This window comes from Crocuta crocuta, unplaced genomic scaffold (genome assembly GCF_008692635.1).
Source record: "Crocuta crocuta isolate KB4526 unplaced genomic scaffold, BGI_CrCroc_1.0 scaffold10, whole genome shotgun sequence".
In the NCBI taxonomy this organism is placed as follows: domain Eukaryota; kingdom Metazoa; phylum Chordata; class Mammalia; order Carnivora; family Hyaenidae; genus Crocuta; species Crocuta crocuta.
Genome location: NW_027527551.1, coordinates 4,899,215 through 4,924,888, shown reverse-complemented (window position 1 = coordinate 4,924,888; position 25,674 = coordinate 4,899,215). Strand labels below are relative to the sequence as shown.

General features: G+C 36.8%; 1 protein-coding gene and 1 long non-coding RNA gene across 3 annotated transcripts in view; one reads left to right on the top strand and one right to left on the bottom strand.

Annotated features, from left to right (window-relative positions):
• Window positions 1–4,903, top strand: part of LOC144235173 (uncharacterized) — a 17,788-nt gene extending 12,885 nt beyond the window's left edge. The window contains exon 3 of the long non-coding RNA XR_013336161.1: window positions 3,545–4,903. This is a non-coding gene — a long non-coding RNA (uncharacterized LOC144235173). The remainder of the gene's footprint in view (window positions 1–3,544) is intronic.
• A 106-nt stretch (window positions 4,904–5,009) lies between these two features.
• PSMA3 (proteasome 20S subunit alpha 3) lies at window positions 5,010–24,259 on the bottom strand. Of its 2 annotated transcripts, none has more exons than XM_077768580.1 (11): window positions 24,142–24,259; window positions 20,954–21,036; window positions 18,342–18,465; window positions 15,066–15,167; window positions 14,911–14,984; window positions 13,068–13,140; window positions 11,595–11,660; window positions 9,185–9,231; window positions 7,030–7,097; window positions 5,555–5,619; window positions 5,010–5,165 (listed from the first exon to the last, which is right to left on the bottom strand). In XM_077768580.1, the coding sequence occupies exons 1-11, from the start codon at window positions 24,160–24,162 to the stop codon at window positions 5,121–5,123; spliced, it is 768 nt and encodes a 255-aa protein (XP_077624706.1). In that variant the 5' UTR covers window positions 24,163–24,259; the 3' UTR covers window positions 5,010–5,120. The 2 variants fall into 2 exon arrangements, with proteins under 2 accessions (XP_077624706.1, XP_077624716.1); XM_077768590.1 differs by lacking the exon at window positions 24,142–24,259 and adding an exon at window positions 24,025–24,132.
• Window positions 24,260–25,674: the final 1,415 nt, after the last annotated feature.

The following is a 25,674-nucleotide window of genomic DNA, read 5'->3' as shown; positions in this document are numbered from 1 at the left end:
CAACTTTTTTTTTTTTTTTTTTTATTTTTGGTGGGACCAAGTTCTATGAAATTTTCTGACCAAATTAACCTGGTCTGCCTTAAGTCAGCTACGTTTCTCTTTCCTGATGCATCAGTAAAATATGAAAGATGCTGTTTAATGCTTGAGCTCCTATGCTCTTTATCCACCCTTATATTGGAAATGTTCAGAAACCTGATGCCGAGTCATAAGATATTTGAAACCATCTACTATAAAGTTTCTACCAGAAACTTACCTTTTCATCATCAAGGTATATATATATTTCTGATACATGTATTTCTTTAAAAATCCAGTGGAAAAAAAGTTTCTTCAGTAACTGTCATGCCCTATAGCTTCATCCTCCATTTTGCTCTGTAACAAAAATCTCCTCTCTTTAAACCCTTTAACTGTGTCTGTTCTCCTTTTACTAACCTGTGTCTAAATCAGTGATTCTCAAATTTTAACGTATTCATGAGCATCACACCAGATACTTGTTCAAAATACAAACCCTGGGCCTCACTTCAGACTTTGTGAATTCAAATCTATGGAGGATGCTTAGGCATGTGTTCTTTGAACCAGATGGAGAAACAACTTCATCTACTACATGCAATTCCCACCGTCGTCTAGCTTCTGTTCCTCATAATCTTCTATCACCTAGCCTTTTTGTTTCAGTTATTGACATATCAGAAGTTTTTTCCTGGTAATTATTGCCATCCATAGTTTTTCTGTTAAATTCACTGATTGAAGAGTTCATCCACCAGATCTCCAGGAAACTGTCCGAGATTTTCTTTGTTTATCACAATTAATCTTCCCCCTTCTTCAAATCTTTTGTCTATTTTTAAAAACTGGGTTGTTTTCTTAACTGTTGAATTTTGAGAGTTCTTTATACATTCTGAATACACATCCATCGTCAGATACATGGTTTGCAAATATTTTCCCCTTAAGAGTTTGTCTTTTTTTTTTTTTCATTAGTGTTTTGAGGAGAGCAACTTTTAATTTTGGTGAAATTGAGTTCGTCAGTTTTCATTTATACCTCATGGTATGGTATCTAAGAACTTTTTTTAAACCAGTCTCCAAGGTCTTGTTTTCTTCCTCGAAAGTTTTAGTTGAGGTATATTTTGATACATGGTCACTTTGACTTACGCATCTGGTACAAGGCAGGACTTGGTTTCTGGTGTGTTTTTGCATATAACTCTCCAGTTGTTCCAGCACTACACGGGAGACTTCATTCTCTTTACCTTTTCACTTTTGTCAGTTGACTTTATTTGTGAGTCTCTTTTAAGATTCCATTCTGTTCCAATATTGTCTTTTACATGAACTTTATATTAAGCCTTCAGATCGGGTAGTGTTGGCCTTCTAACCTAATTCAGAATTGCTTTGGCTATTCTAATTCCTTTTCCTGTATAAATTTTAGAAGCCACTTGATTTCCTACCACGCCCCCAAAAAAGACCTCTTGAAAATTTGAGTTTTTCATTGAATCTATAAATCAGGTGAGGGAGAATAGACAATATTAAGTCTTCTTCTGATCAGTGTATGTAGTTCATTGTCAGTGTCACCAACGTTTTATAATTTTCAATATAAACTTTTACAGAGTTTAAAGTTTATACCTAAGGATTCCTGATTTTGATGCCATTTTAAATGGTACATAATTCTTATTTTATAGATGAGGAAATTAAGTAACTTGCCCAAGGTGATACAATTATTAATTGACAAAGCCAGTTTCAAACCTACTTTAGCTTATCATCTGCTGTCCTGGTTTTAGTTACAATGTTAGTTTTCTTATTCTGAAGCTGTTGTGATTAGTGGTAGCAGAGAGGAAGATCTTTTATCAAGAAAAATTTTTCTTTTAATCAAGAAAAATTACGGTGCTTCCAGTAAAGAAAAATTAATCCCAGAGAGTATGTATTTTCTGAGTTTAGGTTTTCCAGATCTTTCCAAATCATAAACCATGCTCATCTTAATTTTAGAAACCCCTGATGGATACAGTTGTGATCAGGTGTTTTTAAATAGTATGCTTTATTCTGCAGTTAACTATTATGAATTATTTCAATTTTTTAATATGTTTCTTTAGGTCAGATTAAATGAGACCAAAGAAGTGAAGGTATTTGATTCTTGGTAGATGTTCAATAAATGCTAGTTAAATCTAAACAGGTAATTTTTGAAGTACCCATTGTTTCCAATGTTATGTAATGTAATATTATGCAGAACAATCTGGCATTGAAGGTAAACTTTAAATAAACCTGTACTTTCTATAGGGATACACAAGTATAATCTTCTAATAAAAGTAATTCAAATGCTCAAAAAAAAAAATGTACCATTAGTATTTGAATGCCTGCTTGTTGCTGCTCACACCCAGTGGAGATACAAAGACAGGATTTCTTGAACACCTCCCATGGGCTGGGATGGTGGCGAGGTACACACTTAATTTATTAAAGTGGACACCATAATAGATGAATACACAAGAGCAGTGGTAGAATAAAAAGCTTTACTTGGTTGGGGTTAGGAGTAGCTGCACTCATACTCATTTCAGTTTTGGAATTCTTTTTTCATAAAGAAAATAGTTTGACAACTTTTATAGGACACGTCTAAAAGAGCTGAGAGGGAGAAATCTGACAATCACTTTAGAAGGCTTTCTTTGGCAGGTGGTGGAAGTCCTTAGGAAAACCACTAATAAATAGCCCAAGCATGGCAAATACAATGTGGACGTGGTAGAGTGCAGGAAAGTAAAATATAATCGATTTCGGTTCCATTTCCAAAAGTAAGGAATTCAGAATTTAGAGAAACAATATTTGAGTGCTCTACATAAGACTTGATTTTTTTTATTAAAGGGTATTTAATCTTATTGTATTAAATTGTACTTACAGTGAAACAGCTGATGATATTCACATTCCTAAAACTTTTTAAGTCCAAGTTAACATACAGCGTAATAATGATTTCAGGAGTATATTTAGTGATTCATCATTTACATAGAACAGCCAGTGCTCATCCCAACAAATGCCCTCCTGAATGCTCAGTACCCCTCCACCAAACCTGTGTGTGTGTGTTCTCTGTATTTAAGAGTCTCCTAAGGTTTGCCTCCCTGTTTTTGTCTTATTTTTCCTTCCCTTCCCCTGTGCTCATCTGTTGTGTTTCTTAAATTCCCCATAGGAGTTAAATCATGGATTTCTCTTTCTCTGACTTATTTCTTTTAGCATAATACACTCTAGGTTCCATCTACATTGTTGCAAGTGGCAAGATTTCATTCTTTTTGATCGCCAAGGAATATTGTATACATACACATACATCCCACATCTTTATCCATTCATCAGTCAGTGTCACCATTTGGGCTCTTTCTGTAATTTGGCTATTGTTGACAGTGCTGCTATAAATACAAACATTGAGGTGCGTGTGCCCAAGACTTGATTTTCATTTGTGGATTTTCTCTAGTTTAATGGCATTTGAGTAAGTGGGTATTTTTACAAAATGAGAAAAAAACATTAATTTATAATCTTGACAAGTAAAACATATTGATGACCTACAGCTGATTTTTCTGATTCATTTTTTCAGGTCTCTTTATGAATGATGGAAATAGAAGCAAATGGATAGTCTTAATCAGATAAGTGCTTTAATAGCCTAAATATATTTTTTGTCATCTCTAAAATTTAATTCTTTAAAATACTTTATAATCTCTAGACTTAGATTAAAACTTTATTCTTTAAAACATTTTTGATTTCTCTTTTCAGGTGCCAATATCAAGAAAGTTTACAGTAAATAAGATACTGGATCTTTTCTGAAAATAAATTTGTAGTCTTAAAGTAAAATGTACCAGCTTCGCCCCCACCCCCAAGAGGCTAATTATATTTCAGTGGTTCAGTTACAAAGTGCCTCCCACAGTTGAACCTAGATTATTAATCCTATATACAATATGTGTGAAAGTCAGCTGTCTCATAATAGCTGAAGTAGGTGTATCTGCTTCTACAATTTTAGAGTTATCTGATGTTACACCATCTATAAGTTTTTAGATGGCTTCACTGTTCAACTTTAGGTTTATTTAGAACCAGTGTCTGTTCTTTTAAAGGGCTACTCTAGCTATACCAATGTGAATTTTTTTTTAAGCTCTGTATGCCCAACATGGGGCTTGAACTCACCACCAGCCCTGAGATCCAGAGTCCTATGCTCTACCACCTGAGCCCAGGTGCCCCTATACCAACGTGAATTCACAGCACAATAGAATAAAATGTAGCAGCTCATTTTATATAAAAGTAGCAGTGGTAATATAATAGTTTTGAGTTGTTTGTATAGTAGTTAGCTATTCATGTCTAATGATTTGCTCTCTGAACTACACAGATGTTCAAAGTCCAACAGTGTCCTGCTCCTGAACTCCAATGAGTAGATGACCTTTTTAGGAAAGCTGACAGTTGGGAGTGATACTGGCATGAACCCAGTAAAGGGTGTGTAGGCCTGGCATACTTGGCCTGAGTTCCAAAGTGTTTCTTCCTGCTTGGAGTACTACTGTTCAGGTTATGACAGTGGTTCTTACAGGCCTCAATACTGATTATATTCTGACTTCTTACTTAGCATAAAATATGGGTACTTTAAACTTTACAGATGAAGAAATTTTTAAAGTGACAGAATAGGGACTTTCTGGATCCTTAAATTCACTCCTCACCACAATAAACGGAAAAACTTTTCACTTTTGAACCTAAAACCTTTCTTATGGGTCACACTTCAAGGTTAACAGTGGCTGCTGGCCAATAATTATTTTACTACTAAGTACAAAACCGAGTAACAGCGTCAAATAATACCGAGTTGGTAGGGACTTACTACACAGAAGCCCAGCTATAAGTGATCTTTAGATTCTAGGTGAGTGATGAAATGGAACTTTGAATTAATGATTCCAGTCTCATTTTATGGTATTTTAATTTAAGGAATTTTTTTCATTAAACCTAAATCTACATTTTAATGCCAAGTTAATAAATATGTACTTAATTACTCCCACCAGTTCTGTCACACAGGTATCAAACTTCAACCATTATAAGACAAAAATTTAATGAAAATTGGTCTATGGGTATATAATGAGCCACAGGGCTAAAGAGTTACACAGGACTGTATTAGAAATTTAAAATAGATGCTGAAGCAAATGTTACATATTATCATCATCTGATTCATCTTCTTCCTTCAGTGATTCCTGTTGAGAAAAACAGTGCTTAAAATTAATTTTTAATATTAAAACAGCTGAATCTAATTAAGCACATCACTGAAAAATGAACACGGACTTAGAATAACATAGCCAAGCAAAGAAAAGGAAAATTTTGTCTTGCTGCAACAGTCCATTAACTATATTCTTGAAAGAACACATGGAATGAAAGCATTGAATGTCCTGAAAAACCCTTATATATTTTCACATGCAAAATTTTTGGAACCAGGGCAACCATATCCCCATTGAGGATAACCTAGAAAATGTTGGTCCTTAGTTCAGTTTACCTCAAGTATTATTTAATAGAAATCAACCAAGTTCCTTTATTATTCAACACTTACTTTCATACTGATAGCCAGTTTTCACATGCTGCAGCTTACCTTGGCATATTTCTCTGCCTCTTCCCTTATGTCTTTTGGAACAATTTCATGTCTTCCTTTAGTTACTGCAAATTAAGTCATATATTTAAATGAATTAGAAATGAGGACTACATTGTGATTTGCAATACAATATATATACACAGTCCATAGGCATGATCCATCTAATGTTAAAGTTGTACTATGAGTAATGCCAACCAGATGCTCTGGCTCAAAAACTTTTTTTTTTTTTTAAAAGCACACATGTGGGTGTGTACACATGCAAGTAGGGTAGAGGCACAGGAGAGAAAGAATGAATTTCAAGCAGGCTCCACTCCCGGATTAGAGTCCGATGTAGGGCTCAATCCTACAACCCTGGCTGGGATCATGACCTGAGCCAAAACCAAAAGTCAGACACTCAACAAAGCCAACCACGCACCACCCTTGGATGCCTCTTCTTTGTGTTTCCTCCATGCAAGACTAAATTTGTCCAAATTCTGCTCTTAATGGAAATGAACAAGTTATGCAATGACTTATCCTGATATTCTGAGCAATTATTAATGTGCAACAAGATTAATTTTTAAAGAGCTAGCCTTAAAGCCTCCATCCGTAGTTACCACTGCTAACAAGTGCAAAAAAAAAAATTGTTGATTTCTCAGTAAATGGATGCTTCAAAAAAGTAAATAAGCCATTCACACTTTTACAACTTTAGTCAATTAAGCAAAACTTCCCCTTCAAAAATACATGGTAAATTTGTTCTGGCTTTCTTTGTATTACAAAGGCACTGAATGGTCAGAACACACTGGNCAAGGTCCATCCACGTTGCTACACATGGCCAGATTTCATTCTTTCTCATTGCCATGTAGTATTCCATGGTATAGATAAACCACATCTTCTTGATCCATTCATCTGTTGATGGACACTTAGGCTCTTTCCATGTTTTAGCTATTCAACAATTCCATTCTTAAATATGTTTCCCACAGAAATGCTACGTATGTGTACCAAAAAAATTACACAAGACATCCACAGCAGCACTATTCATTACAGTTTTTAAAAACCCACTGGAAGGAGCCCAGCTAACCAGAAGAAGAAATGCATAAGTTACGATACAGAACACTGTACAATAAGGCAAATGAACAAATACTGTACGCAATATGCACCATTTACACAAATGGAACGGTGAAGAAAAATTCAGGGATACAAGAATATATACTGTGTAATTCCATTTATAGAAAATTGAACGACAGGTAAAACTACCTATGGGAGAAGGTAGAAGACTGAATTCAGAGAGGCCTGGGGTGATCTGGGGAGCTGTTGTCCAGAGAGCCCAGTGGTTACAGGAGTATATACATGTTGTGGTAATTCAATTATTTTGTTATTTGCGTACTTTTCTATATGTATGTCATTACCAATTTTTAAAATTAGAAAAAATGCACCCAATGGTAAATTAGGTTTAGTACAGATGACTTAAGAGCAAATAATGTAGAAAAATAACTTACTTTCACCAACCCAGCTTAGCTCTAGTTCAAAAGCTTTATCCTTAACTTCATCATGTACTATGTAAATTCTAGAACACAAAAGGTTTAAAATTAATATTTGGTCATCTACAAGCATACACCCCGTCAGCACAAATTAGAACATCCATCCCTAATACAAATACACGTATATATATAATTATAGATGCAGTATAGTCTATTTATAAACACTTCTAGAAAAGAATAAATCACACAAGGATTGATAACACTCATTACAAAGGAGCTAATATACCTTTACTACTCAGATTATTTTGATACTGTTCTAGAGATACAACTCAAAAGGAACACAGATTCAAATAGGAAAAGGCATCGTTACTTTGCCTTTTCAGGATATTTGTTTATTCCTTTCATTAGGTGGTTACTTATTTTTTAAACTAACTTTAAGTAGTTTGCTGTTATTACTGGTCCCTTCAGTCTGAAGCTTCTTGGCAGGTATCTTTTTAAACCTCTTCTCCATTTTATAAGCACTATAATGCCCCTTAACCTAGCCTCCAAACTGTAATACATACCAAATTACAGCAAACAAGGAGGCACTGTCATAAACATATTCAAGTAAAAGTATCACATCAAAGCTTTCTTTACCTTTTCCAGCATCTTCACACACTTTACTGGGAGGATATTTTTAAAGCCTTGCTATAATATGAGAAAGCATATGAATTTTCTAGACTAAGTAAAAAATACAGAGTACTCCATTTTATTAAATAAGAGATTGCTTTCTTACATGGAACTAATTAGCATCTACTGTTACACCTAAACATAAATAGGTGTGGTAAAGGCTGTTTACCAGAAACATTTATCAGTGAAGGAATGGGAGTTTATCACATCTAAACTGTTGTACAGTTCAGTGAGGATTCTTTATTTTCCAGGCAGTTCTGTAAGGTAGTTCCCAGTGTTCCTCATGTTATTAACTGACAATGACAGAATGGGTTGTGCTTAACACCTGCAAAGGGGAAGGGTCTTTTGATAAAAGGGAAGAGGAAGGCAGATGATGTGGCAGTTCTAAGAGTGGTGACAATTAGGACAAAATTAGAAAACACTTCAATATTTTATTATAGCTATCTGTTTAAAAGAGATTAAGGGTTTCATTTAAATATATAATACAGCCTCTAGGATTTTTTTCTTTGCATGTATTATTAATTATAAAACCTGAGGCGCCTGTACAAACTGCTGACTAGACCATGTTGATGTAGTTCTGATGTAGAATAGAAGAGCTGTGAATTCTCTGGAATATTGTGTTTATTACTTTTAAGTCTAAAAAGCTGGCTGCAAACTAGCGTTTTATTGGATTTTCTGAATCCAATATGAAATACCATATGCTTACATTCTTTGAACTAGAAAAACCGTGAATTTTGAAGCATGACACTCAGGACTCTGATGTTAGTTATTGGAGTCACAAAAGCATTCTACTCTAGGTACCTGTAATACGAACCACCTCAGGACTTCTTGAAGCTGTTTCTAAATGTACTGAAATACTGCTCTGCTTTTCTTTTCTTTTTTTTTTTTTGAGAGAGAGAAAGCACCCACGTGGGTAAGGGGCAAAGAGACTCTTAAGCAGGCTCAATGCTCAGCGTGGACCCCAAAGCAAGGCTCAATCTTACAACCCTGAGATCATGACCTGAGCTGAAATCGAGAGTCAGAAGCCACCCGGTGCACCTGTCTTCTCATCTTAAAAAACTTACAATTAACATATCTTGCTGAAAGAAACAGAATATATAAATAAGCCGGCTTCATGGTTCACTTATAGAAATAATTAGTTGTAAAACCTAAAATAAAATTTGTACACTAAGATGCCTATTATTGGGACCCCTGAGATTTGAGAGGGTAGGAACTATCGTCAAATGAAGCTCCTTCAGGTTCATGGTCTCCTCCTACTCTTGAATTCTTTCACCTAAATAGGAGTTTTAAATATTAAAGCTATTTTTCCCACCCCAATCACTGAATCATGAGGTCTAGTCTGTCACTTGAAATGTGGATATTTCTCTGTAATGAGACATATTAGAATGTTAAATTCATCTTAGGCAATAAATTATTTTCAAACAAAACAGACCTCTAGAATTAATGTATTAAGGTAAGATCAAATGAAATATTTCTGTCAATGGTAATAAAAATTTCAACTTACATTTTTGCAACTTCTTTAACGACATCACGGCAGGTCATTTCTTTCATCTATAGGAAATAAAATATTAAGTTATGAGTCAGAAGAACGTTCACTCCTGTAACTATTTTCAGATTCTTTGCACAAACCTTGTCAGTACCCATGGTTTTGAACTGGAGTCTAAAACATAAATCCAAAACCATAATAAACTGAATTTAAGAATACCAGTTTTAACTAGGAAATACAGACCTAATATGTGGGACTAACTACCAAAGCAACTGGCATGGGCTCTTCAAAAAATGAGTATTGGGAGAAGGTGAAGACTAAAGTGTGAGCCTTAATTATATCATGGTTTGAAAGTTACAAAATAAAACCAGATTACTGAGGTAGTTTGATTATAGACTGAATATCTGATACTATCATAGGTATAATAATGTTATTCTACAGAGATGAATGCTGAAGCATTTAGGGATACAGTGTCATGATGTCTTTAACTGTTTCAAACGTGTCAGAAAATAACAAAAACAAATGGGTAAAAATACTAGAAAATAACTGCAATCTAGATGGAGAGATTTGTTGCACTATTTATCTTTTCTGATGTTTACTTTTTTTTCATGTTTATTTGGGGGGTCAAATAAAGGAAAAGGTTACCTATATCTTCATACTTTTGCCCTTATAGGTTAAGTTCTATAATTATTGAATTGTATCATAATAAAGACAAACTTAAGTAAACATGGAAAAGCACAATTCAAGTAACCATATTTATATATGTTCATGAAATTTTTGTGTCATAACATAATATTCTTAGTAAATAACATCAGAAGAACAAGCCAGAGCAATGGTGTAGATCACAGGTTGACAAACTCCTCAAAGAGCCAAACAGTAAATATTTTAGACTTTATGGTACATATGGTCTTTGGTCTCTGTTCCAACTATTAAACTCTCCTAATGTGGTGTGAAAGCAGCCAGTGACTGAACGTGACTATGTTCCAATAAAACTTTAGAAAGCAGACAGTGTGCCATTAGTTTGCTGACCTCTGATTTTAGAGCATGTTTTTGTCATTAAGTATACACACATGTTCCTCAAAGTGATGTCTTTTTTTAGCTCAGCTTTGTTGGTATTCCCATATCTTACTAGGATTTGACCTCAGAAAGACAGGATACATGACCACTCTGAATACTCTGAACAAATTTCCACATAACATTCAGGAGAAATGAAAGCAATGGGGAAAAGAGAAGGTAACTTAGCATCACACCAGGAAGTGTGCGAAAGAAAAGGACATGGCCTATGAATCATGAGGTCTCAGGGCACCTGGGTAGCTTAGTCGGTTGAGCCTCCAACTTCAGCTCAGGTCATGATCTCACTGTTCGTGGGTTTGAGTCCCTCATCGGGCTCTGTGCTTACAGCTGCCTCAAAGCCTGGAGCCTGGTTCAGACTCTGTGTCTCCCTCTCTCTCTGCCCGTCCCCTGCTCACGCTGTCTGTCTCATGCTGTCTCTCTCTCTCACAAATAAAAACATTTAAAACAAAAAAAGAATCATGAGGTTTCTTCATAATCAACATATTCTACAACTCTAGCCAGCGCGTTTCACATAGAATTAAGCCAGTCTAAATACCTCCAAGGTCTTTTTGTCAATTTTACTAAAATGCCAAATATAAATTACACTTTTCTAGGCCTGTAATTTGGCATAAAATTCTAAGCACTCAAAGTTTTCTAGAACCTCACCTGAAGTTGAATATATAAGTTTCCAGTTCAGAATATTAAATATATATAAAGTTTTCTCACTGTCATTTACCAAAATACTGATAAAATCCTGCCTTTAATGGAAGTTTCTGATAATAGTGGATATTGTTTCAATATTAAGTTGATCACGTTGACTAAAAGGAAAACCAAGATGTTTAAAAAAACTTTTTTTACACTAATAACTTATGGCTCTTAAGTGAACAAAAAAGTGGGTAGTTGTAACAAGATGAGGTTTTATGCCTTATCTAGCTAGGAACAAAGGAAAGAGAAACATCAGAACACAGACTCTAAGAAATAGTATAATAAAACACCAAAGTTCTCAACCTAAGGCTCACAGAGCTCCATGAAGGGACCTCAACAATTATGAAATTTTATGAAAACTAATATTTGTATTTTTCTAGATTAAGGGGTTTATCATCAGCCATCAAAATTATAAAATGCCCCATGACACAACTCTATAGGTATCCCACATCTCTACAGCACATACATCTACATCCTATCTATATCAATCTATGTCATACCGTATATCTATGTAGATAGGACCAGCTTATTCGGCCTCTTATAATCAGAAAGCTCTACTCAAAACAGCAAACCACACTATGTAATCTTAGATTAAACGATTTCACTTGTATGATAAAACTTCACTACATGAGCATAATATAGGAAAATTCAAGCATTAAGTATGTATTACCTGAAGCTTTTCTATTTCGGTCTTTGCAGCTTGCCTGGCTTTGCCAATGGCACAACCCCAATAACCCTATTTAAAAGAACACATACCAAAAAAATACATATATTATTTAATGGAATTGCTATACTATTCTAAAATCAGTGACTACAACTGTTCCTATTTAAAGGTTAACAGAAGACTGTTTAATGACTTTCAAAAGTGAATATGGAGAAATACAAACACATTCTAATTAACACCAAGGAGCTCAAAAAAAAAACCCCACCTTAATTCTAGAATTACTGGATTATCTGTATTAGAGGCATATACCAAGAAAAACATATACACTTCAAGAACTAGAGATGTTTTTTAGAAGAGAAATGGGAAAATTTTTAGCATGACACAAAGAAATTGAAGTAATTGCTCAGTTCAATACTCTAAACCTTCAATTTTTATATTGAAAGTTTTTTAAAGGATTCGCATTTATACTTGTGTATCATGACAAAATATAGTCTGTTTTTTAAATGAGTAAAAACCATAAATACCTCAGAAGAGAGAAAAGGTAATTAAAGATGCAAGAAATCCCATTTAAAATCTCTGTTTTTGTTTTAAGTTTATTTAGGGACACCCGGGTGGCTCAATGGGTTAAGCATCCAACTTCAGCTCAAGTCATGATCTTGCAGTTTGAGAGTTCAAGCTCAATATCACACTGGGCTCACTGCTGTCAGCGTGAAGTCCACTTCAGATCTGTCCACTTCTCTCTATCCCTGCCCCGCTTGCATGCTCTCTTTCTCCCAAAAATAAATTTAAAAAACATTTTTTTAAATTTTATTTATTTTTGAGAGACGTTCAGAACGAGTAGGGAAGGGGTAGAGAGAGGGAATCCCAAATAGGTTCTGCACCACCAGAACTGATGAACGGTAAGATCATGAGCTGAAATCAAGAGCTGGATGCTTAACTGGCTGAGCCACCCAGACTCCCCTAAAATTCCTTTTTTAAAGGTAATGTATTAGTAGTAGTTTAAAACTTGCTAATATTTGTCACAATAAAGGAAAATATCACATAGTCAAAGTTTCAGGTTCACTATGTAGTTTCTATAAACAGCATACTGGAAAGCCATGAATCAGGGCACCTGAGTGGCTCAGTTAAGGCCTCTCACCTTGGCTCAGGTTATGATCTCAGGGTTCGTGAGTCTGAGCCCCATGTTGGGCTCTGTGCTGACAGCTCAGAGCCTAGAGTCTGCTTCAGATTCTGTGTCTCCCTCCCTCTGCTCCTCTCCCACTCACTCTGTCTCTCTCTCTCTCAAAAGTAAACATTACAAAATGCTTAAAAAGCCATAAATCTTTCCTTTGCCTCATACCCACAGGTTATTAATGATACAGAAATTGTTACTTTCCTTGAATTAGTGTTAAAGAAATTTCATATAATCCAAATCTATGGTTTACATGCTAATGAGATTCAATTAAACTAGAAACAAATTCATGATTCAAAATTACTCACATATGAAACTCCTGATGGGTCAATCATGTAGAGTTGTGCACCATCATTCACACTATAAGATCCTAACATGAAACTGCATGAAAGTAAGTTAAGTTTAGACCATGGTTCTTAAAATACCACAAAAATACTAAAAATTCAACAAAAATACAATTATACTAAGATAAACTACTAATATACATAGAAGTCCTAATAAGCACTTTGATGAAGTAGTTTCAGTAAAAACTAGTATATACTTGGAATTGTTCAAAATTTGTATGGCTTTGTTTAGTATTAAACTTACTGATGAAACTTATCTGGGAAAACAGCAATGTAGACAAAGGAGTAATGGCAGATGGAAAACTAAGAAGACCCAACAGGTAAAGGCATAAACATGAAAAAGCCAAGATAACAAAACTAATGGGAATACATTCAGTCTGCCTCAAACTCTTGTTTCACCCTTCATTCTTTCTTGACTATTCCCCAGTATTCCTCCAGTTATTTTTCTAAAGTAATCCAGACTGGTTTAATGTATTTTTATATGTGATAGTTAAAATTAGGCTGTTAAACAATGATATTAGTGATTTTCTGACATTGTGATTTAGTTTGCCTTAAAAGTAGAAAAGAAACCAGCCTCATCTTATATACATCATTTCATATACAGACTACTCTAACAGCCAACTGTCCAATTCCCACCCCTACAATCATTTCATGTTCCATGAGACTTATCTCTCAGAATATATACCTGATTATCATAACCCTTCAACGTTTCCTTGTATGGAACACAGGCTTTTGTATGATCTTGCCCCTTCCTACATCATCCATATCCTTCTACACACCACGTATACTCGACTACTTCTACATTACCTGAAATACCAGTCCCTCTGAATGAAATATTCTCACCTTTCCACCTACATCTCACATTCTTTTCCTTGCCATTTCTTCATGAAAGTGGCCTTTCCCTAACTGGTGCCCCACCATAGTCAGTGTATATCTTCATCATATCACCTATAAAATTCTATCAATGATAACTTACTCATCTTTGTGCCCCCCACACAACACACATCTATGACTCACACTATATGCTCAATAAATATTTACTGAAAAAGTTCTCTCCACCATTTTTACTCCCTTAAAAATAGAGAATGACGAATTCAGAGTGCTGTTCAAAGGCTAATAAAAATTGAAAAGTATTCTATGAATTGTGAAAGCAAAGTATTTCAATGTAATTTAAGTGAGAATCTTAAGAACAACTAATACAAGAAATGTCCACAGGCCTAACTTATGGCTAGTAGAATAAAGCTCAGGTTTTCTCTAATGTCTGTACTCAGTAATTTAAATATGACTGATTATAAACAACTCTAAGGTAGGACCGCAGATTTCTAGTTTTACTGAGAAATAATTAACATGCAGCACTATACAGTGTATAGCATAATGGTCTGATTTACATGTATTATGATCACAAGTTTAAAAAAATTTTCTCCTTGTGATGAAAATTCTTAGAATGTACTCTGAACAACCTTCCCATACATCACATAGCAGTGTTAACTACAGTTATAATGTACATTACATCCCTAGCATTTATCTTAGAAGCATTATACCTTTTGATCACATTCCTCCAGAGAATTTATAATCAGATTAAAGTTATTATGAGTTCTGTTTTATCATCACTTTAAATTTGTAAAGTTTTTATGTTGATGTACACAGTTTTATTTGATCACTGTCCTCATACTTCTTGGTCATAGCTCCTACTTTTAAGGGCATTAAAGACTAAGATACCAGGAAAAAAAAAAAAAGAAGACTAAGATACCAGGGCAAACAGATACCTATAGTCCAGATCTGACTGAATATCTCACAGAATTCTTACCTGCAGCCAAAAGGTCTAACGGCACTATAGAGTGTATAAGCATGTACATACATGGCCACTCTGTCTGCAAGATGCTATGAGGGGGAAACACAGAAGAGCTTATCAGTAAATTTCTATTAATGTTCAAAAGGCTCCTCAACATATTATCAACTTACTTTTAATGGAATGTTATAGCCAAAATTAGACCTAAAGTTGGAAGCTTCTTCTCTTGCAATGTCTGCTAAAGATCGCGCATCTGCCAGCAAACCTGCTACTGCCTGTAAGAAAGTAGGTCCCAATTTAGTAAATAAATACATTCCTATCACAAAACAAGTCAAATGGATAGTTACTGTAGGCTTACTTAATATTTAACAAGCATCACCATTAGAAATCATTTGGTTTAAAGGTCTTTATAAGGCATTCTGCCATTTTGATGGGATGGGATAAGGAAAGAAGCATGGAATTACAATTCAGAAATTTACCAAGTGTGACTTCATTGTTTTGTTCAATGATGACATTCACAAGGAATATTTCTATAATTAATCCTCCATGTCTCCCAATTTACCAATTCACTATAAATAAGCAACAACAAGAATAAAACTACTGATCTTGATCAGGACTGATCTCTAAAGCAGTTCTGTGTTCAAGTTACTAAAAGTTTGGGTCTAAAAGCTTTTTAGACCTCAAATGTTTTTCAGCTTATTAACTAATAAATTATAAGGACAAACCAAAACATGACAAACCACACATCTTCCAAGACTGGTTAACTCCAGTCACCAAACCATGTGCTGAGGTATGCTGCGGCACTGTAGTGAACTCAGTTGTGCAACATCTGGAACTTGGGGGATACAGATGTTGAAGTAGTTCAGTTTCAACATTAGATCATTCATACTCCTTTTTAAAACAATTTTTTTTAATGTTTATTCATTTTTGAGAGAGTTTAGAAACAGAGTGCAAGTTGGGGAGGGAGAGAGAGAGGGAGACGCAGAATCTGAAGCAGGCTCCAGACTCTGAGCTGGCAGCACAGTCCAAAGTGGGGCTCGAACTCTTGAACCACGAGACGTGATCATGACCTGACCTGACGTCAGACAATTAACTGACTGAGCCACCCAGGCACCCCAAGATCATTCATATTCCTTTCAATGCCATCATACTGTTGAGCACCTGGGTTGTTGTAATAAAAAAAAAGTAAGTATCATACAAAAATTCATTTGGAACAGGAAACTGGGGTGGGGAGGGCAGCATGTAATCTGATTCTAAAGTTTAAGAAGTTGTGCAGTGCATGTTAGTAATTTTTCTTTAAAAATAAAAATATTTTTCTTGAATTGTGTATTTTTTTCTCTTACAGTTACTAAATTTGGGGGACATAAACACTAAGTTGTTTGAACCTAAATGAATAATCAGAACCACTAGGTAGGTCTTTTGGCATAGGTAAGCCGGCGAGAAAAATTACAAAAACACTTAGTACTAGAAACCAAGAAGGTCCAGGAATTGCCAGCTTAGAACACTTACAGAATTTAAAAGTAAGTGGTATTAGAACAGCCTTTTGTCTAGTGCTACCTACTAATAGTAGTAATGATGAAAATTACTAAAACACAGCACTCATTACCTACACTTTACATATTTTTTAACCTTGTAACAACTGTTCCGAGGTAGGTATTACTACTGCCCTAATTTGGCAGGTGAGGAAACTGTGTTTAGAATAATTTCCCCAACGTTCCCCAGTCAGTAAGTTTCACCATGTAAACAACCTTCTATTGCTTTGGAGAAAGCTTACTGTGAAATCCAATAATTCTCAAACCACTTGAAGATAACAACTGTGGAGATGAAACATTAATCCTTTATTGTCTCCAACTCTCTTCAACATGTAATGTTTGCCGATCTCCAGCTGTAAGGAATGCCATCAGTTTCCTGGCTTTAAATAACAAATGGGACACATTTTAAAGTTCTAGGACAAAGTTTTCCTGTCACTAACGTACCTTTAAGCACACACAACTTTTTTCAAAATACACCTACCAAAACTTTTCCTACTAAGTGAAAGAATCTGTAATTCATTAGTTCCTTCCTATCAGCTAGGTTACAATCTGGCAAGTTACATCAAAACATACCAGTTTCACACTGTGTGTCAACTACACCCAAATTTTAAGAATAAATTAATATAGAGGGTCAAATGACAGCGGAAAAACCATTACCAGTTTCACTGGCATAATACATTTGTTTAGGAGAAAAAACATGTTCATAAAAACTAATCATTGAAGAAGCAAAAAAAAAATCTGTAGCTTTACAGTTTACCAGCTGTATTTTACACCTGCATTAGTGATCTATGCTGCCAGGGTCTCTTTTCTACACATACCTTTCACCCTTTTTGTGTTTGTTACACATCTCATTTAGAAATACCAAAGGTAACAGCAGAATGAGTGGGTCTATAGGCTCTCACCCTGTGGAATGGACTCTGGAGTAACATGTAGACCATGTAGAACCAAGTTTGTATCCCAGTTTATTTCTTTACCTGCTCTGTTTTCTTATCTGTGAAAATGGGATTAATATTATTTGCACTGGGATGTCAGACGTGCACAAGGTAATTTATGTAAAGACGTTCTAGCACAGTATCTAGTACACACATGTTCTCTTTTCTTCCTTGCCTGTTCAGTAACCAAGGTTACAATCACTCCTTTGCGGGCACCTGGGTGGCTCAGTCGGTTGAGCGTCAGACTTCGGCTCAGGTCATGATTTCATGGTTCATGGGTTCGAGCCCCATGTCGGGCTCTGTGCTGACAGCTAGCTCAGAGCCTGGAGCCTGCTTCAGATTCTGTGTCTCCCTCTCTCTCTCTGACCCTCCCCTGCTCATTCTGTCTGTCTGTCTGTCTGTCTCTCTCAGAAATAAAACATTTAAAAAAATTTTTAAAAAGACTCACTCCTTTGTTTTGCTTTTGCTTTTATAGTCTGACATCTATATAGGAGGACTTCAATATATGCCAGTAATGTATTTATGGCTTCCCTTGGAATTATGCAAAGCAGTAACTACATAGAGCTGCAAGAAATAAAATACGGTGTTTACTCCCTTCACTAAACATCCTTTCTTGGTGTTCCATTTTACTACAATACGAAGAGATATGAAAAGCTAAAAACTCTATGCCTCTAAAGCATACACCTTCATTGATGATCTACGCTGCCAAGATCTCTTTTCTACACATACTTCCCACCCTTCTCCCCTCCTTTCCTTAAGGTAGCTTTTCATATGTATCTCCAATCAGGTTATAAGAACGCTACTTTTAGACAGTGAACTGTTCACAAGCCAGTAACTCTCTGGGATTACTTCTGTGGCTGTTCTCTGATCTGTTTCTGCCTTGGTGCTGAAGTAATAAATGAGTTCTTATCCACAATTTAATATATTACAGTTACTTCACAAGAAATTGGACAAGGCAAAAAGGAACATTTTAAATGTAACCTACCATTCCAACATGTCGATCCACGTTAAAAAGTCGTTTGTTGGAACCTTCTTCATAAAGTTTAGAAAGGACTAACTTTTCTACCCCAAAGACAACGCCATCTTTACATCTGATTCCAATAGCTGTACTGGAACAAGTAGAAGAAAAAATCAATTTTTTTTACCTGAAAATAAAAGGAACTTCATACACCTAAGGTAAAAAAATAAAAATAGGTAACATTTCTTAAAGCATGCTAAATTTAAATTTAAAACAAATACATTTGAAAACAAGAAAGAGGACAACATAAAGTGTGATAAATTAGGTCCATATAAATGAACATCACGAGATGACAAAAAAAATCTAGCATATCATGACATAAAAAGATTAATACTTGTGAGAAAAGATGCCAACAAAATAGTACAAAATGGCAGTGTGACACATGATAATATACTATAATAACATTGCTGACTTAGCTCATGTCCATTAAAAATGGTACATAAAAATGCACAGAAAAGACAGGCTATATACAAACTAAAAATTAAACAGGGTAAGATTAGAGTTCTTTTCTTTTGCTCATTTGCTTTTTCTGCAACAACTAAGGCTTATAAAAATATATAAAAGAATATACATTTTGTACAACTGCTGAAAACAAAATGGATCTTATTAAGTAAAATGTGGAGAAAGTTTATGCTACCACTTCAAGATGAAAATATATCATTAACTTTGTTCTTCTAATCCTTTAAAAAAATTTTTTTAATGTTTATTATTCAGAGAGGGAGGGAGGGGCAGAAAGAGAGGGAGACACAACATGAACTCAGACTCTAGGCTCTGAGCTGACAGCAGAGCCCTACACAGGGCTTGAACTCACAAATGGCAACTTCATGACCTGAGCCCAAGCTGGGCACTTAACCAACCCAGGAAGCCCTTCTAATCCTTTTAATAAAAAGGGAATTCTGACGAGAAACAACCAGATAAATGAATAGAGCCACACACAAGTTTCACAAAAAACTTCAGACACTTCTCTACTATATCAAGTGTCTTCAATGGCTCCCCTTTTGAGTTTAAACTCCTTGGTCTAGCTTTCAAAAATCTGGAGAATATACAAAGCCCATCTAGCTTATTAAATTTCCTATTATAAATCCCACACACTACTGAATTCAACCTATCATCCTTCAAATACCTTATGTTCATTTTTGCTTTTATGTGGTACTAGCAAAAAGTATTTACATGTGGACTTTACTAAAATTCTGAAAACAGGGGCATGTGGGTGGCTCAGTAGGTTAAGTATCTGACTCTTGATTTCAGCTCATGAGATAGAGCTCCTCGTCAGGCTCCATGGTGACAACACAGATCCTGCTTGGGATTTTCTCTCCCTCTCTCTCTGTCCCTCCCCCTGNAATCAGAAGCAGGCTCCAGGCTCTGAGCTAGCTGTCAGCACAGAGCCTGACACGGAGCTCGAACCCATGAACTGTGAGATCATGACCTGAGCTGAAGCCAGACGCTTAACTGACTGAGCCACCCGGGCGCCTCTAAATAAATTATTTTTAAAAAGTCTTTTAATTCATCACAAAGCTGCTTTAGATTCCAAGACACAATGATGGTGTAAGTATAACTGATTACAAAATTTCTTCAGTAAAGGACTCAAAATGTGTCAACAAGCTAACAAGTTTAACCAAGGAATCATTTTGGCGCATTACTCTAAATAATAAAAGACCAAGTGAAGGAAAAGAGTCCAACAAGAAGATATCTTAGTGATCCCACACCTTTTGGAGTGTTGCAAAAGAAAAGAATTTAAAAAAAAAAAATCCTGCTGGACATGACTGACTGCACAGACCACTTAAAACACAAGGAAATAAAGATAAAATGACAGGGGTGCCTGGGTGGCTCGGTCGGTTAAGCATCTGACTCCTGATTCCAGCTCAGATCATAATCTCAGGATTCACAGCCCTGTGTGAAGTCCAGCATAGGGCCTGCTTGGGATTCTGCCTCTTCCCTTCCCCAGCTTGCACTCTCACACTCTCTCTCTAAAAATTTTTTAAAAAAGATAAAATAACAAAGCAAACCTAACAGCCAAGGAAACAATGCTATAAATCAAGAATTTTAAAAAAGGAAAATGGGTTGGCAAAGATGGTAATGAATTTGGTTTATAGACTACATCTGAGACATGATACAATGTCTAAGTGGATAATCTCGGAACTAACTAGAAATACAGGACTGAGGTTTATGGAAAGATCAGACCTAAAACGAGACCTACAAATGACCAATAAATTGAGGTTATTTTAGGGCACCTATATTTTGTGCCAAAGTAACATAACAAAGCCTAAGTACCAAAAATATGGGGGCGCCTGGGTGGCTCAGTCGGTTAAGCGTCCGACTTCAGCTCACAGTTTATGGGTTTGAGGCCCGCATCAGGCTCTGTGCTGACATCCAGCTCAGAGCCTGGAGTCTGTTTCGGATTCTGTGTCTCCCTCTCTCTCTGACCCTCCTCTGCTCAGGCTGTCGCTGTCTCTCTCTCTCTCTCTCTCTCTCAGAAATAAATGAAACATTTAAAAAAAATTTTTTTTTAAATATGGAAATGGAGATACTTGATATCTGGTTAAAACATACTAAATTTCAAGTAAAACATTATTTCTTACCTACTATTTTCCACAGCTTTCATAGCATATTCAACTTGAAAAACTCTTCCATCAGGCGAGAATGTAGAGGCTGACAGGTCATACTAGGGAGAAAAAGGCAACAATAAGCTGAAATTATGTATCTTTAGCAGTAATAGCCTTACCATCTTTCTAAATGGCTTACACATCAGAAAGATGAGAGGAAGGAAGGAGTGTTAAATCTCAAAGATTTTGCTTTGAAGAGGAAAAGGCAGCAAGTCATAGCAGCAAAAGCAGCTAAGAGAAAAGCTACTTTAGGTTTATGCTACTGAAAAGCTACAGATACAAGTCCAAGGTAAAGTCACATGTTTTTCACACAAACACAAAGCTCATTTTTGTACAAAATGGACATGCTCTGGGTTCCAAATCAGCACAATAAAGTGAATAAATTTTTTGGATTGTCAGTGCATATTAAAGTTATGTTTACACTAAACTGTAGTCTACTAGGTGTGCAGTATCATTATGTCTGAGCTGTCAGTGAGTGGTAATCACTGATCACAGATCGCTGTAACAAATTTAGTAGTAATGAAAAAGTTGGAAATATTGCAAGAATTACCAAAATGTGTCACAGAGACGTGAGGTGAACAAATGCTGTTGGAAAAATGGCACCAACAGACTTTCTTGAAACACAGGTTACAAACCTTCAATTTGTAGAAAGAAAAAACAAAGCAATCTGTGAAGCACAATAAAACAAGGTATGCCTGTAGTATGATATGGTAGAACAGAAATGGAATCAGAAGAGGTTAATTCATTGCTGTGGCACTAACAAACTGAAAGACCTTACAGAAATAATATAGCATTTAAACATTTAATGAACATCTATTATGTATAGTCACTATAAAAGATTACAAACAATACTCATTCTTAAGTTTTTTTTAATGTTTTCTTATTTATTTTGAGAGAGAAAGAGGACGCGCAAGCCATGGAGGGTCAGAGTAAGGGACAGAATGCCAAGCAGGCTCCGAGCAGTCAGCACACAGCCCCACGAGGGGCTTGAACTCATGAACCGTGACATCCTGACCTGAACTGAAATTAGGGGTCCGAGCTTAACCTACGGAGCCACTCAGCAGGTGCCCCTACTCGTTCTTTTTTTTAGAAAGAGAGAGAGAGAGCATATGTGGGGGAGAGGGTCAGAGGGAGAGAAGGGAAGAGAGAGAGAATTTTAAGCAGGGCTCCACACTTAGCAGAGCTCAACGAAGAGCATAAACCCACGACCCTGGGATCATGACCTGAACTGAAATCAAGAGTTGGGGGCTCAATCTACTAAAACACCCAGGAGCCCCAAAGAATACTCATTCTTGAAGTCTTTCATTTTCAAATGAAACCAGGCACAAATGTAGGTGCTGGAAATACAGCAGTAAACTGGAAAAAAGGATTATGATGAAAATAAGACAGAGTGAAGAGACAATCTGAGAGCCTAGTACAGACTACCTGATCAGGGAAGGCCTTGCTAGAGTATATTTATATTTATCTATTTAGGCCCACCCAGACCTAAATGACAAGTAACTAGCTATTTAGGATATGGAGGAGCCACCATGGCCTTTGGCATAAAAATCTTAGGGTAGAAATAGGGCTAGCACAATGTAGGAAAAGAAACAGGCCACCATGTCTTCAGCACTAAGTGGCAGAAAGAAGTAATCATATCAGAGGTATGTAAAAGCTAAACTATTGAGTCTCCTAGGCTGATGTAGGAAATTTTTATCTTACCCTAAATGCAAAGTGGTCTTCAACAGTGGTACCTGCTGAGTCTCAATTTCCTCATCTATTAAAACAAGATCCTGTACTATTGTAACACCAAAATACCTCGTTTTATATTTATCAAGTATTTTTAAAGGGCTTTCAGAATAAAACACTATTAATTGAAGGTAATATTAATGTAGTTGTGAAGTCAATTTGCTACTATACTCCTATCTGAGCATCTACCAATCTAAAACTGTTATGACATAACCTTAGCATCTCATAACCGAATGGATTAAACCACTCCAATTATCAAACTAGAAAAACCAGTACCTGGGCTTAATGCTGAGTATCAAAATCTTTTTTTTTTAATTTTTTTAAACATTTTTTATTTATTTCTGTGAGAGAGAGAGAGAGAGAGAGAAAAGGGGAGGGTCAGAGAGGGAGACACAGAATCTGAAACAGGCTCCAGGCTCTGATCTGGCTGTCGGCATAGAGCCCGACGCGGGGCTCAAACCCATGAACCGTGAGATCATGACCTGAGCCGAAGTCGGCCGCCCAACCGACTGGGCCACCCAGGCGCCCCAGCTGAGTATCAAAATCTTAATGAACAGTGGGAACTGATGACACCCGCAGTCAATGCCTCTGGTGCACACAACGAATACATACTTGTAAACAAAAACTGGATTTTTACACGGAGATATACATAAAAGGAATACGCTAAAGACTGCACAGGTGCAGTACGTTTAACACAGGAAAGTAGTAAACTGAACGAGTTAACAGGTCCAACTCCAAAATTCTCAAGTCTGTGAACAGAAGCGGTTAAGTCCCTAGCTAATGATTTAAAGTTTACCGTACCGACACCTCAAAGTGACGTTAAGTCACTCGTACAGGAAAAGCTGGGACAAAGGGAAAAACTTTTGTAAAGGGTTCTTCAGCTTTCACCTTTGAGACCCTGTTTCTATCAACTCGGCCCCGACAGAGGTCCCGGCGACACCCGCAAAGCGGACGGTCGCACTGGAAGGCAAGTCGGGGAAGACGCAGTGAGTCAGCAGCACCCTGGGACCCGCAAAGGCGGTCCAGAGAAAGCTGCGTCTCAGATCCTGCGATCTCAAGCCGCCTGGCCTCGGTGGTTCTCCAGAAGCTAATCGTCTCCCAAACGCTTCACACGCTACTTCGGGCTCCTCGAGTTTCCACTTTCGGTTTCCCTAAGCGGCCAAAGAAAGTGACTCAGCAATCCAAAGCGGCTCCCAATCACAATGCTCGCCGCCACGCCCGCTACACCTGAGCTGAAAAGCTTCAGGTCACGGTCACCCCAAATGAGGGCCTACAAATCAGCAGGAAAGAAAGACGGTCACCAGACAAGTGCGGCCCACCTGGCCCAAGGCAGTGCCGGCGCGCGTCGAGACGGCCCGCCCCACGCGGCGCGTCCAAACTCCCTTCCGACGCTAATCTGCCGGCTTGTCCATTAGGCCACGAGACCTCAAACTCACCCCAGTCCCGATTGAACTCATCGTGCAGAAACCTCCGAGACGCGCAGGGCTTCAAGGCCTAAAGCGGTCCCCCAATACCGCAGCCCGCAGACTAGTAACAGGCACTCTCATTGGCTGCTCTTTCATCCAATAGCCTTGTCCGCTGAGGCTGGTTCCTTTAACCTCTGCCGGAGAAATAGAGGCTTGTGGGAAAAAGGAGGGACCTAAGCGTGGCGGGCGGTGCGCGTGTGCGGAAGCAAATGAGGTGGGGGGGAAAGGAAGAAAGGCAGAAGGGGTTCCTTCGTACTCAGTTTCTGTCTTGAATGTTGTTGAGTCGTCAGAAGCATCGGGTCGTTTGAGGAGCTGCTCCATTCTATTTCCTAGAAATTAATTTACCTTTTATATTATCCCTCTCTTTCGCTACTTTATTCTTTCTTGAAGCAAAGCGGAGAGATGCTCTCATACTCTTACTAAGACCGAAGAAAGTAGTAGGGGAGAAGTCTCCCTTTAACTCTTGGTGTCCTGGTTCCGACCCACTATCCTGGCATCCCTTTCGCCCCCCTGTTCTTACAAGGAGGAAGGAAGTTTCACTCAACTGCACAGAAGTCGGAATTCTACAGAAGAATCAGTATCGTTTCTGTAACTAGTAGAATTAAGAAGACTGTTTACTTGAGCACTTATTGACACTAGTATGTCCCAAGTACTCTGTTGAACCGTGTTGATTAAACCGTGAAGGAGACAACCCCATCCCTCACGGAGTTTACATTCAATGAGAGGAAATGGGCAAAAAAGAGTAAAAGAGGAAATAGGCAAAATAGTTGAACCTTTTAGTTAAAAAGGAGAAGAGACCATGGAAGTTTGAATTTTCGGTCTGGTACTTAGAGAATGACTCTCTGGCTAATTTATAAACTGAAATTTAGGATTGTTATAGGAATATAAGCTTGTTATAGGAACCTACAGGTCAGTCTGGCCTGTCACAGTTGTCATGATTCTAGCCTCCTTCAATCTGGAAAATAGTTGCTTAATATTTATGTTTCAGGGCATTAACATTTTTTGAAGAATACAACACATTTTATGGGATATTCCTCAATTTAGGTTTGTATGATGTCTTTCATGATAGGATTCAGGTGATACATTTTCTTGCAATCACGTTATAGCATTATATTAGTAGGCACATGATGTCAGTTTGTTCCATTACTGATGATGTTAACTTGCTTAAGATTTCTCCACCATAAAGTTTCTACTTTGTAATTAATAAGTATCTTGTGAAGAAATACTCTGAGACTATTCTTGTAAATACCCTACTAGTCGCTCCTCAATCTTTTACCAACTAATTATAGTATTCGACAATTCCTGTCTGAATGGATTATTATGCTTGCCTAATGGTGATTTTCCAATTCCATCATTCCACATATGTTATCAGCTTTCTATTGTCAGGTCATTAGTTTTTCAAGCAGGAGAATTATGATCTAATTTAAGATATTAAGCTATCTGTCTTTCCTCAGTGTGGAGACTGATAGATAAGGGAGAGTAGAAGCATGGGGGCTAGATGGA

What these genes read in the sequence shown, in the direction of transcription:
- PSMA3 (XM_077768580.1), bottom strand. Translation starts at nt 24,162, where the DNA reads ATGAGTTCAATCGGGACTGGG. An exon ending in GCTAAGCTGGGTTGGTGAAA is followed by an intron (nt 5,620 to 7,029) that starts GTAAGTTATTTT and finishes CTTAATTTGCAG; the next exon opens with TAACTAAAGGAAGACATGAA. An exon ending in AGGCAGAGAAATATGCCAAG is followed by an intron (nt 5,166 to 5,554) that starts GTAAGCTGCAGC and finishes TTTTCTCAACAG; the next exon opens with GAATCACTGAAGGAAGAAGA.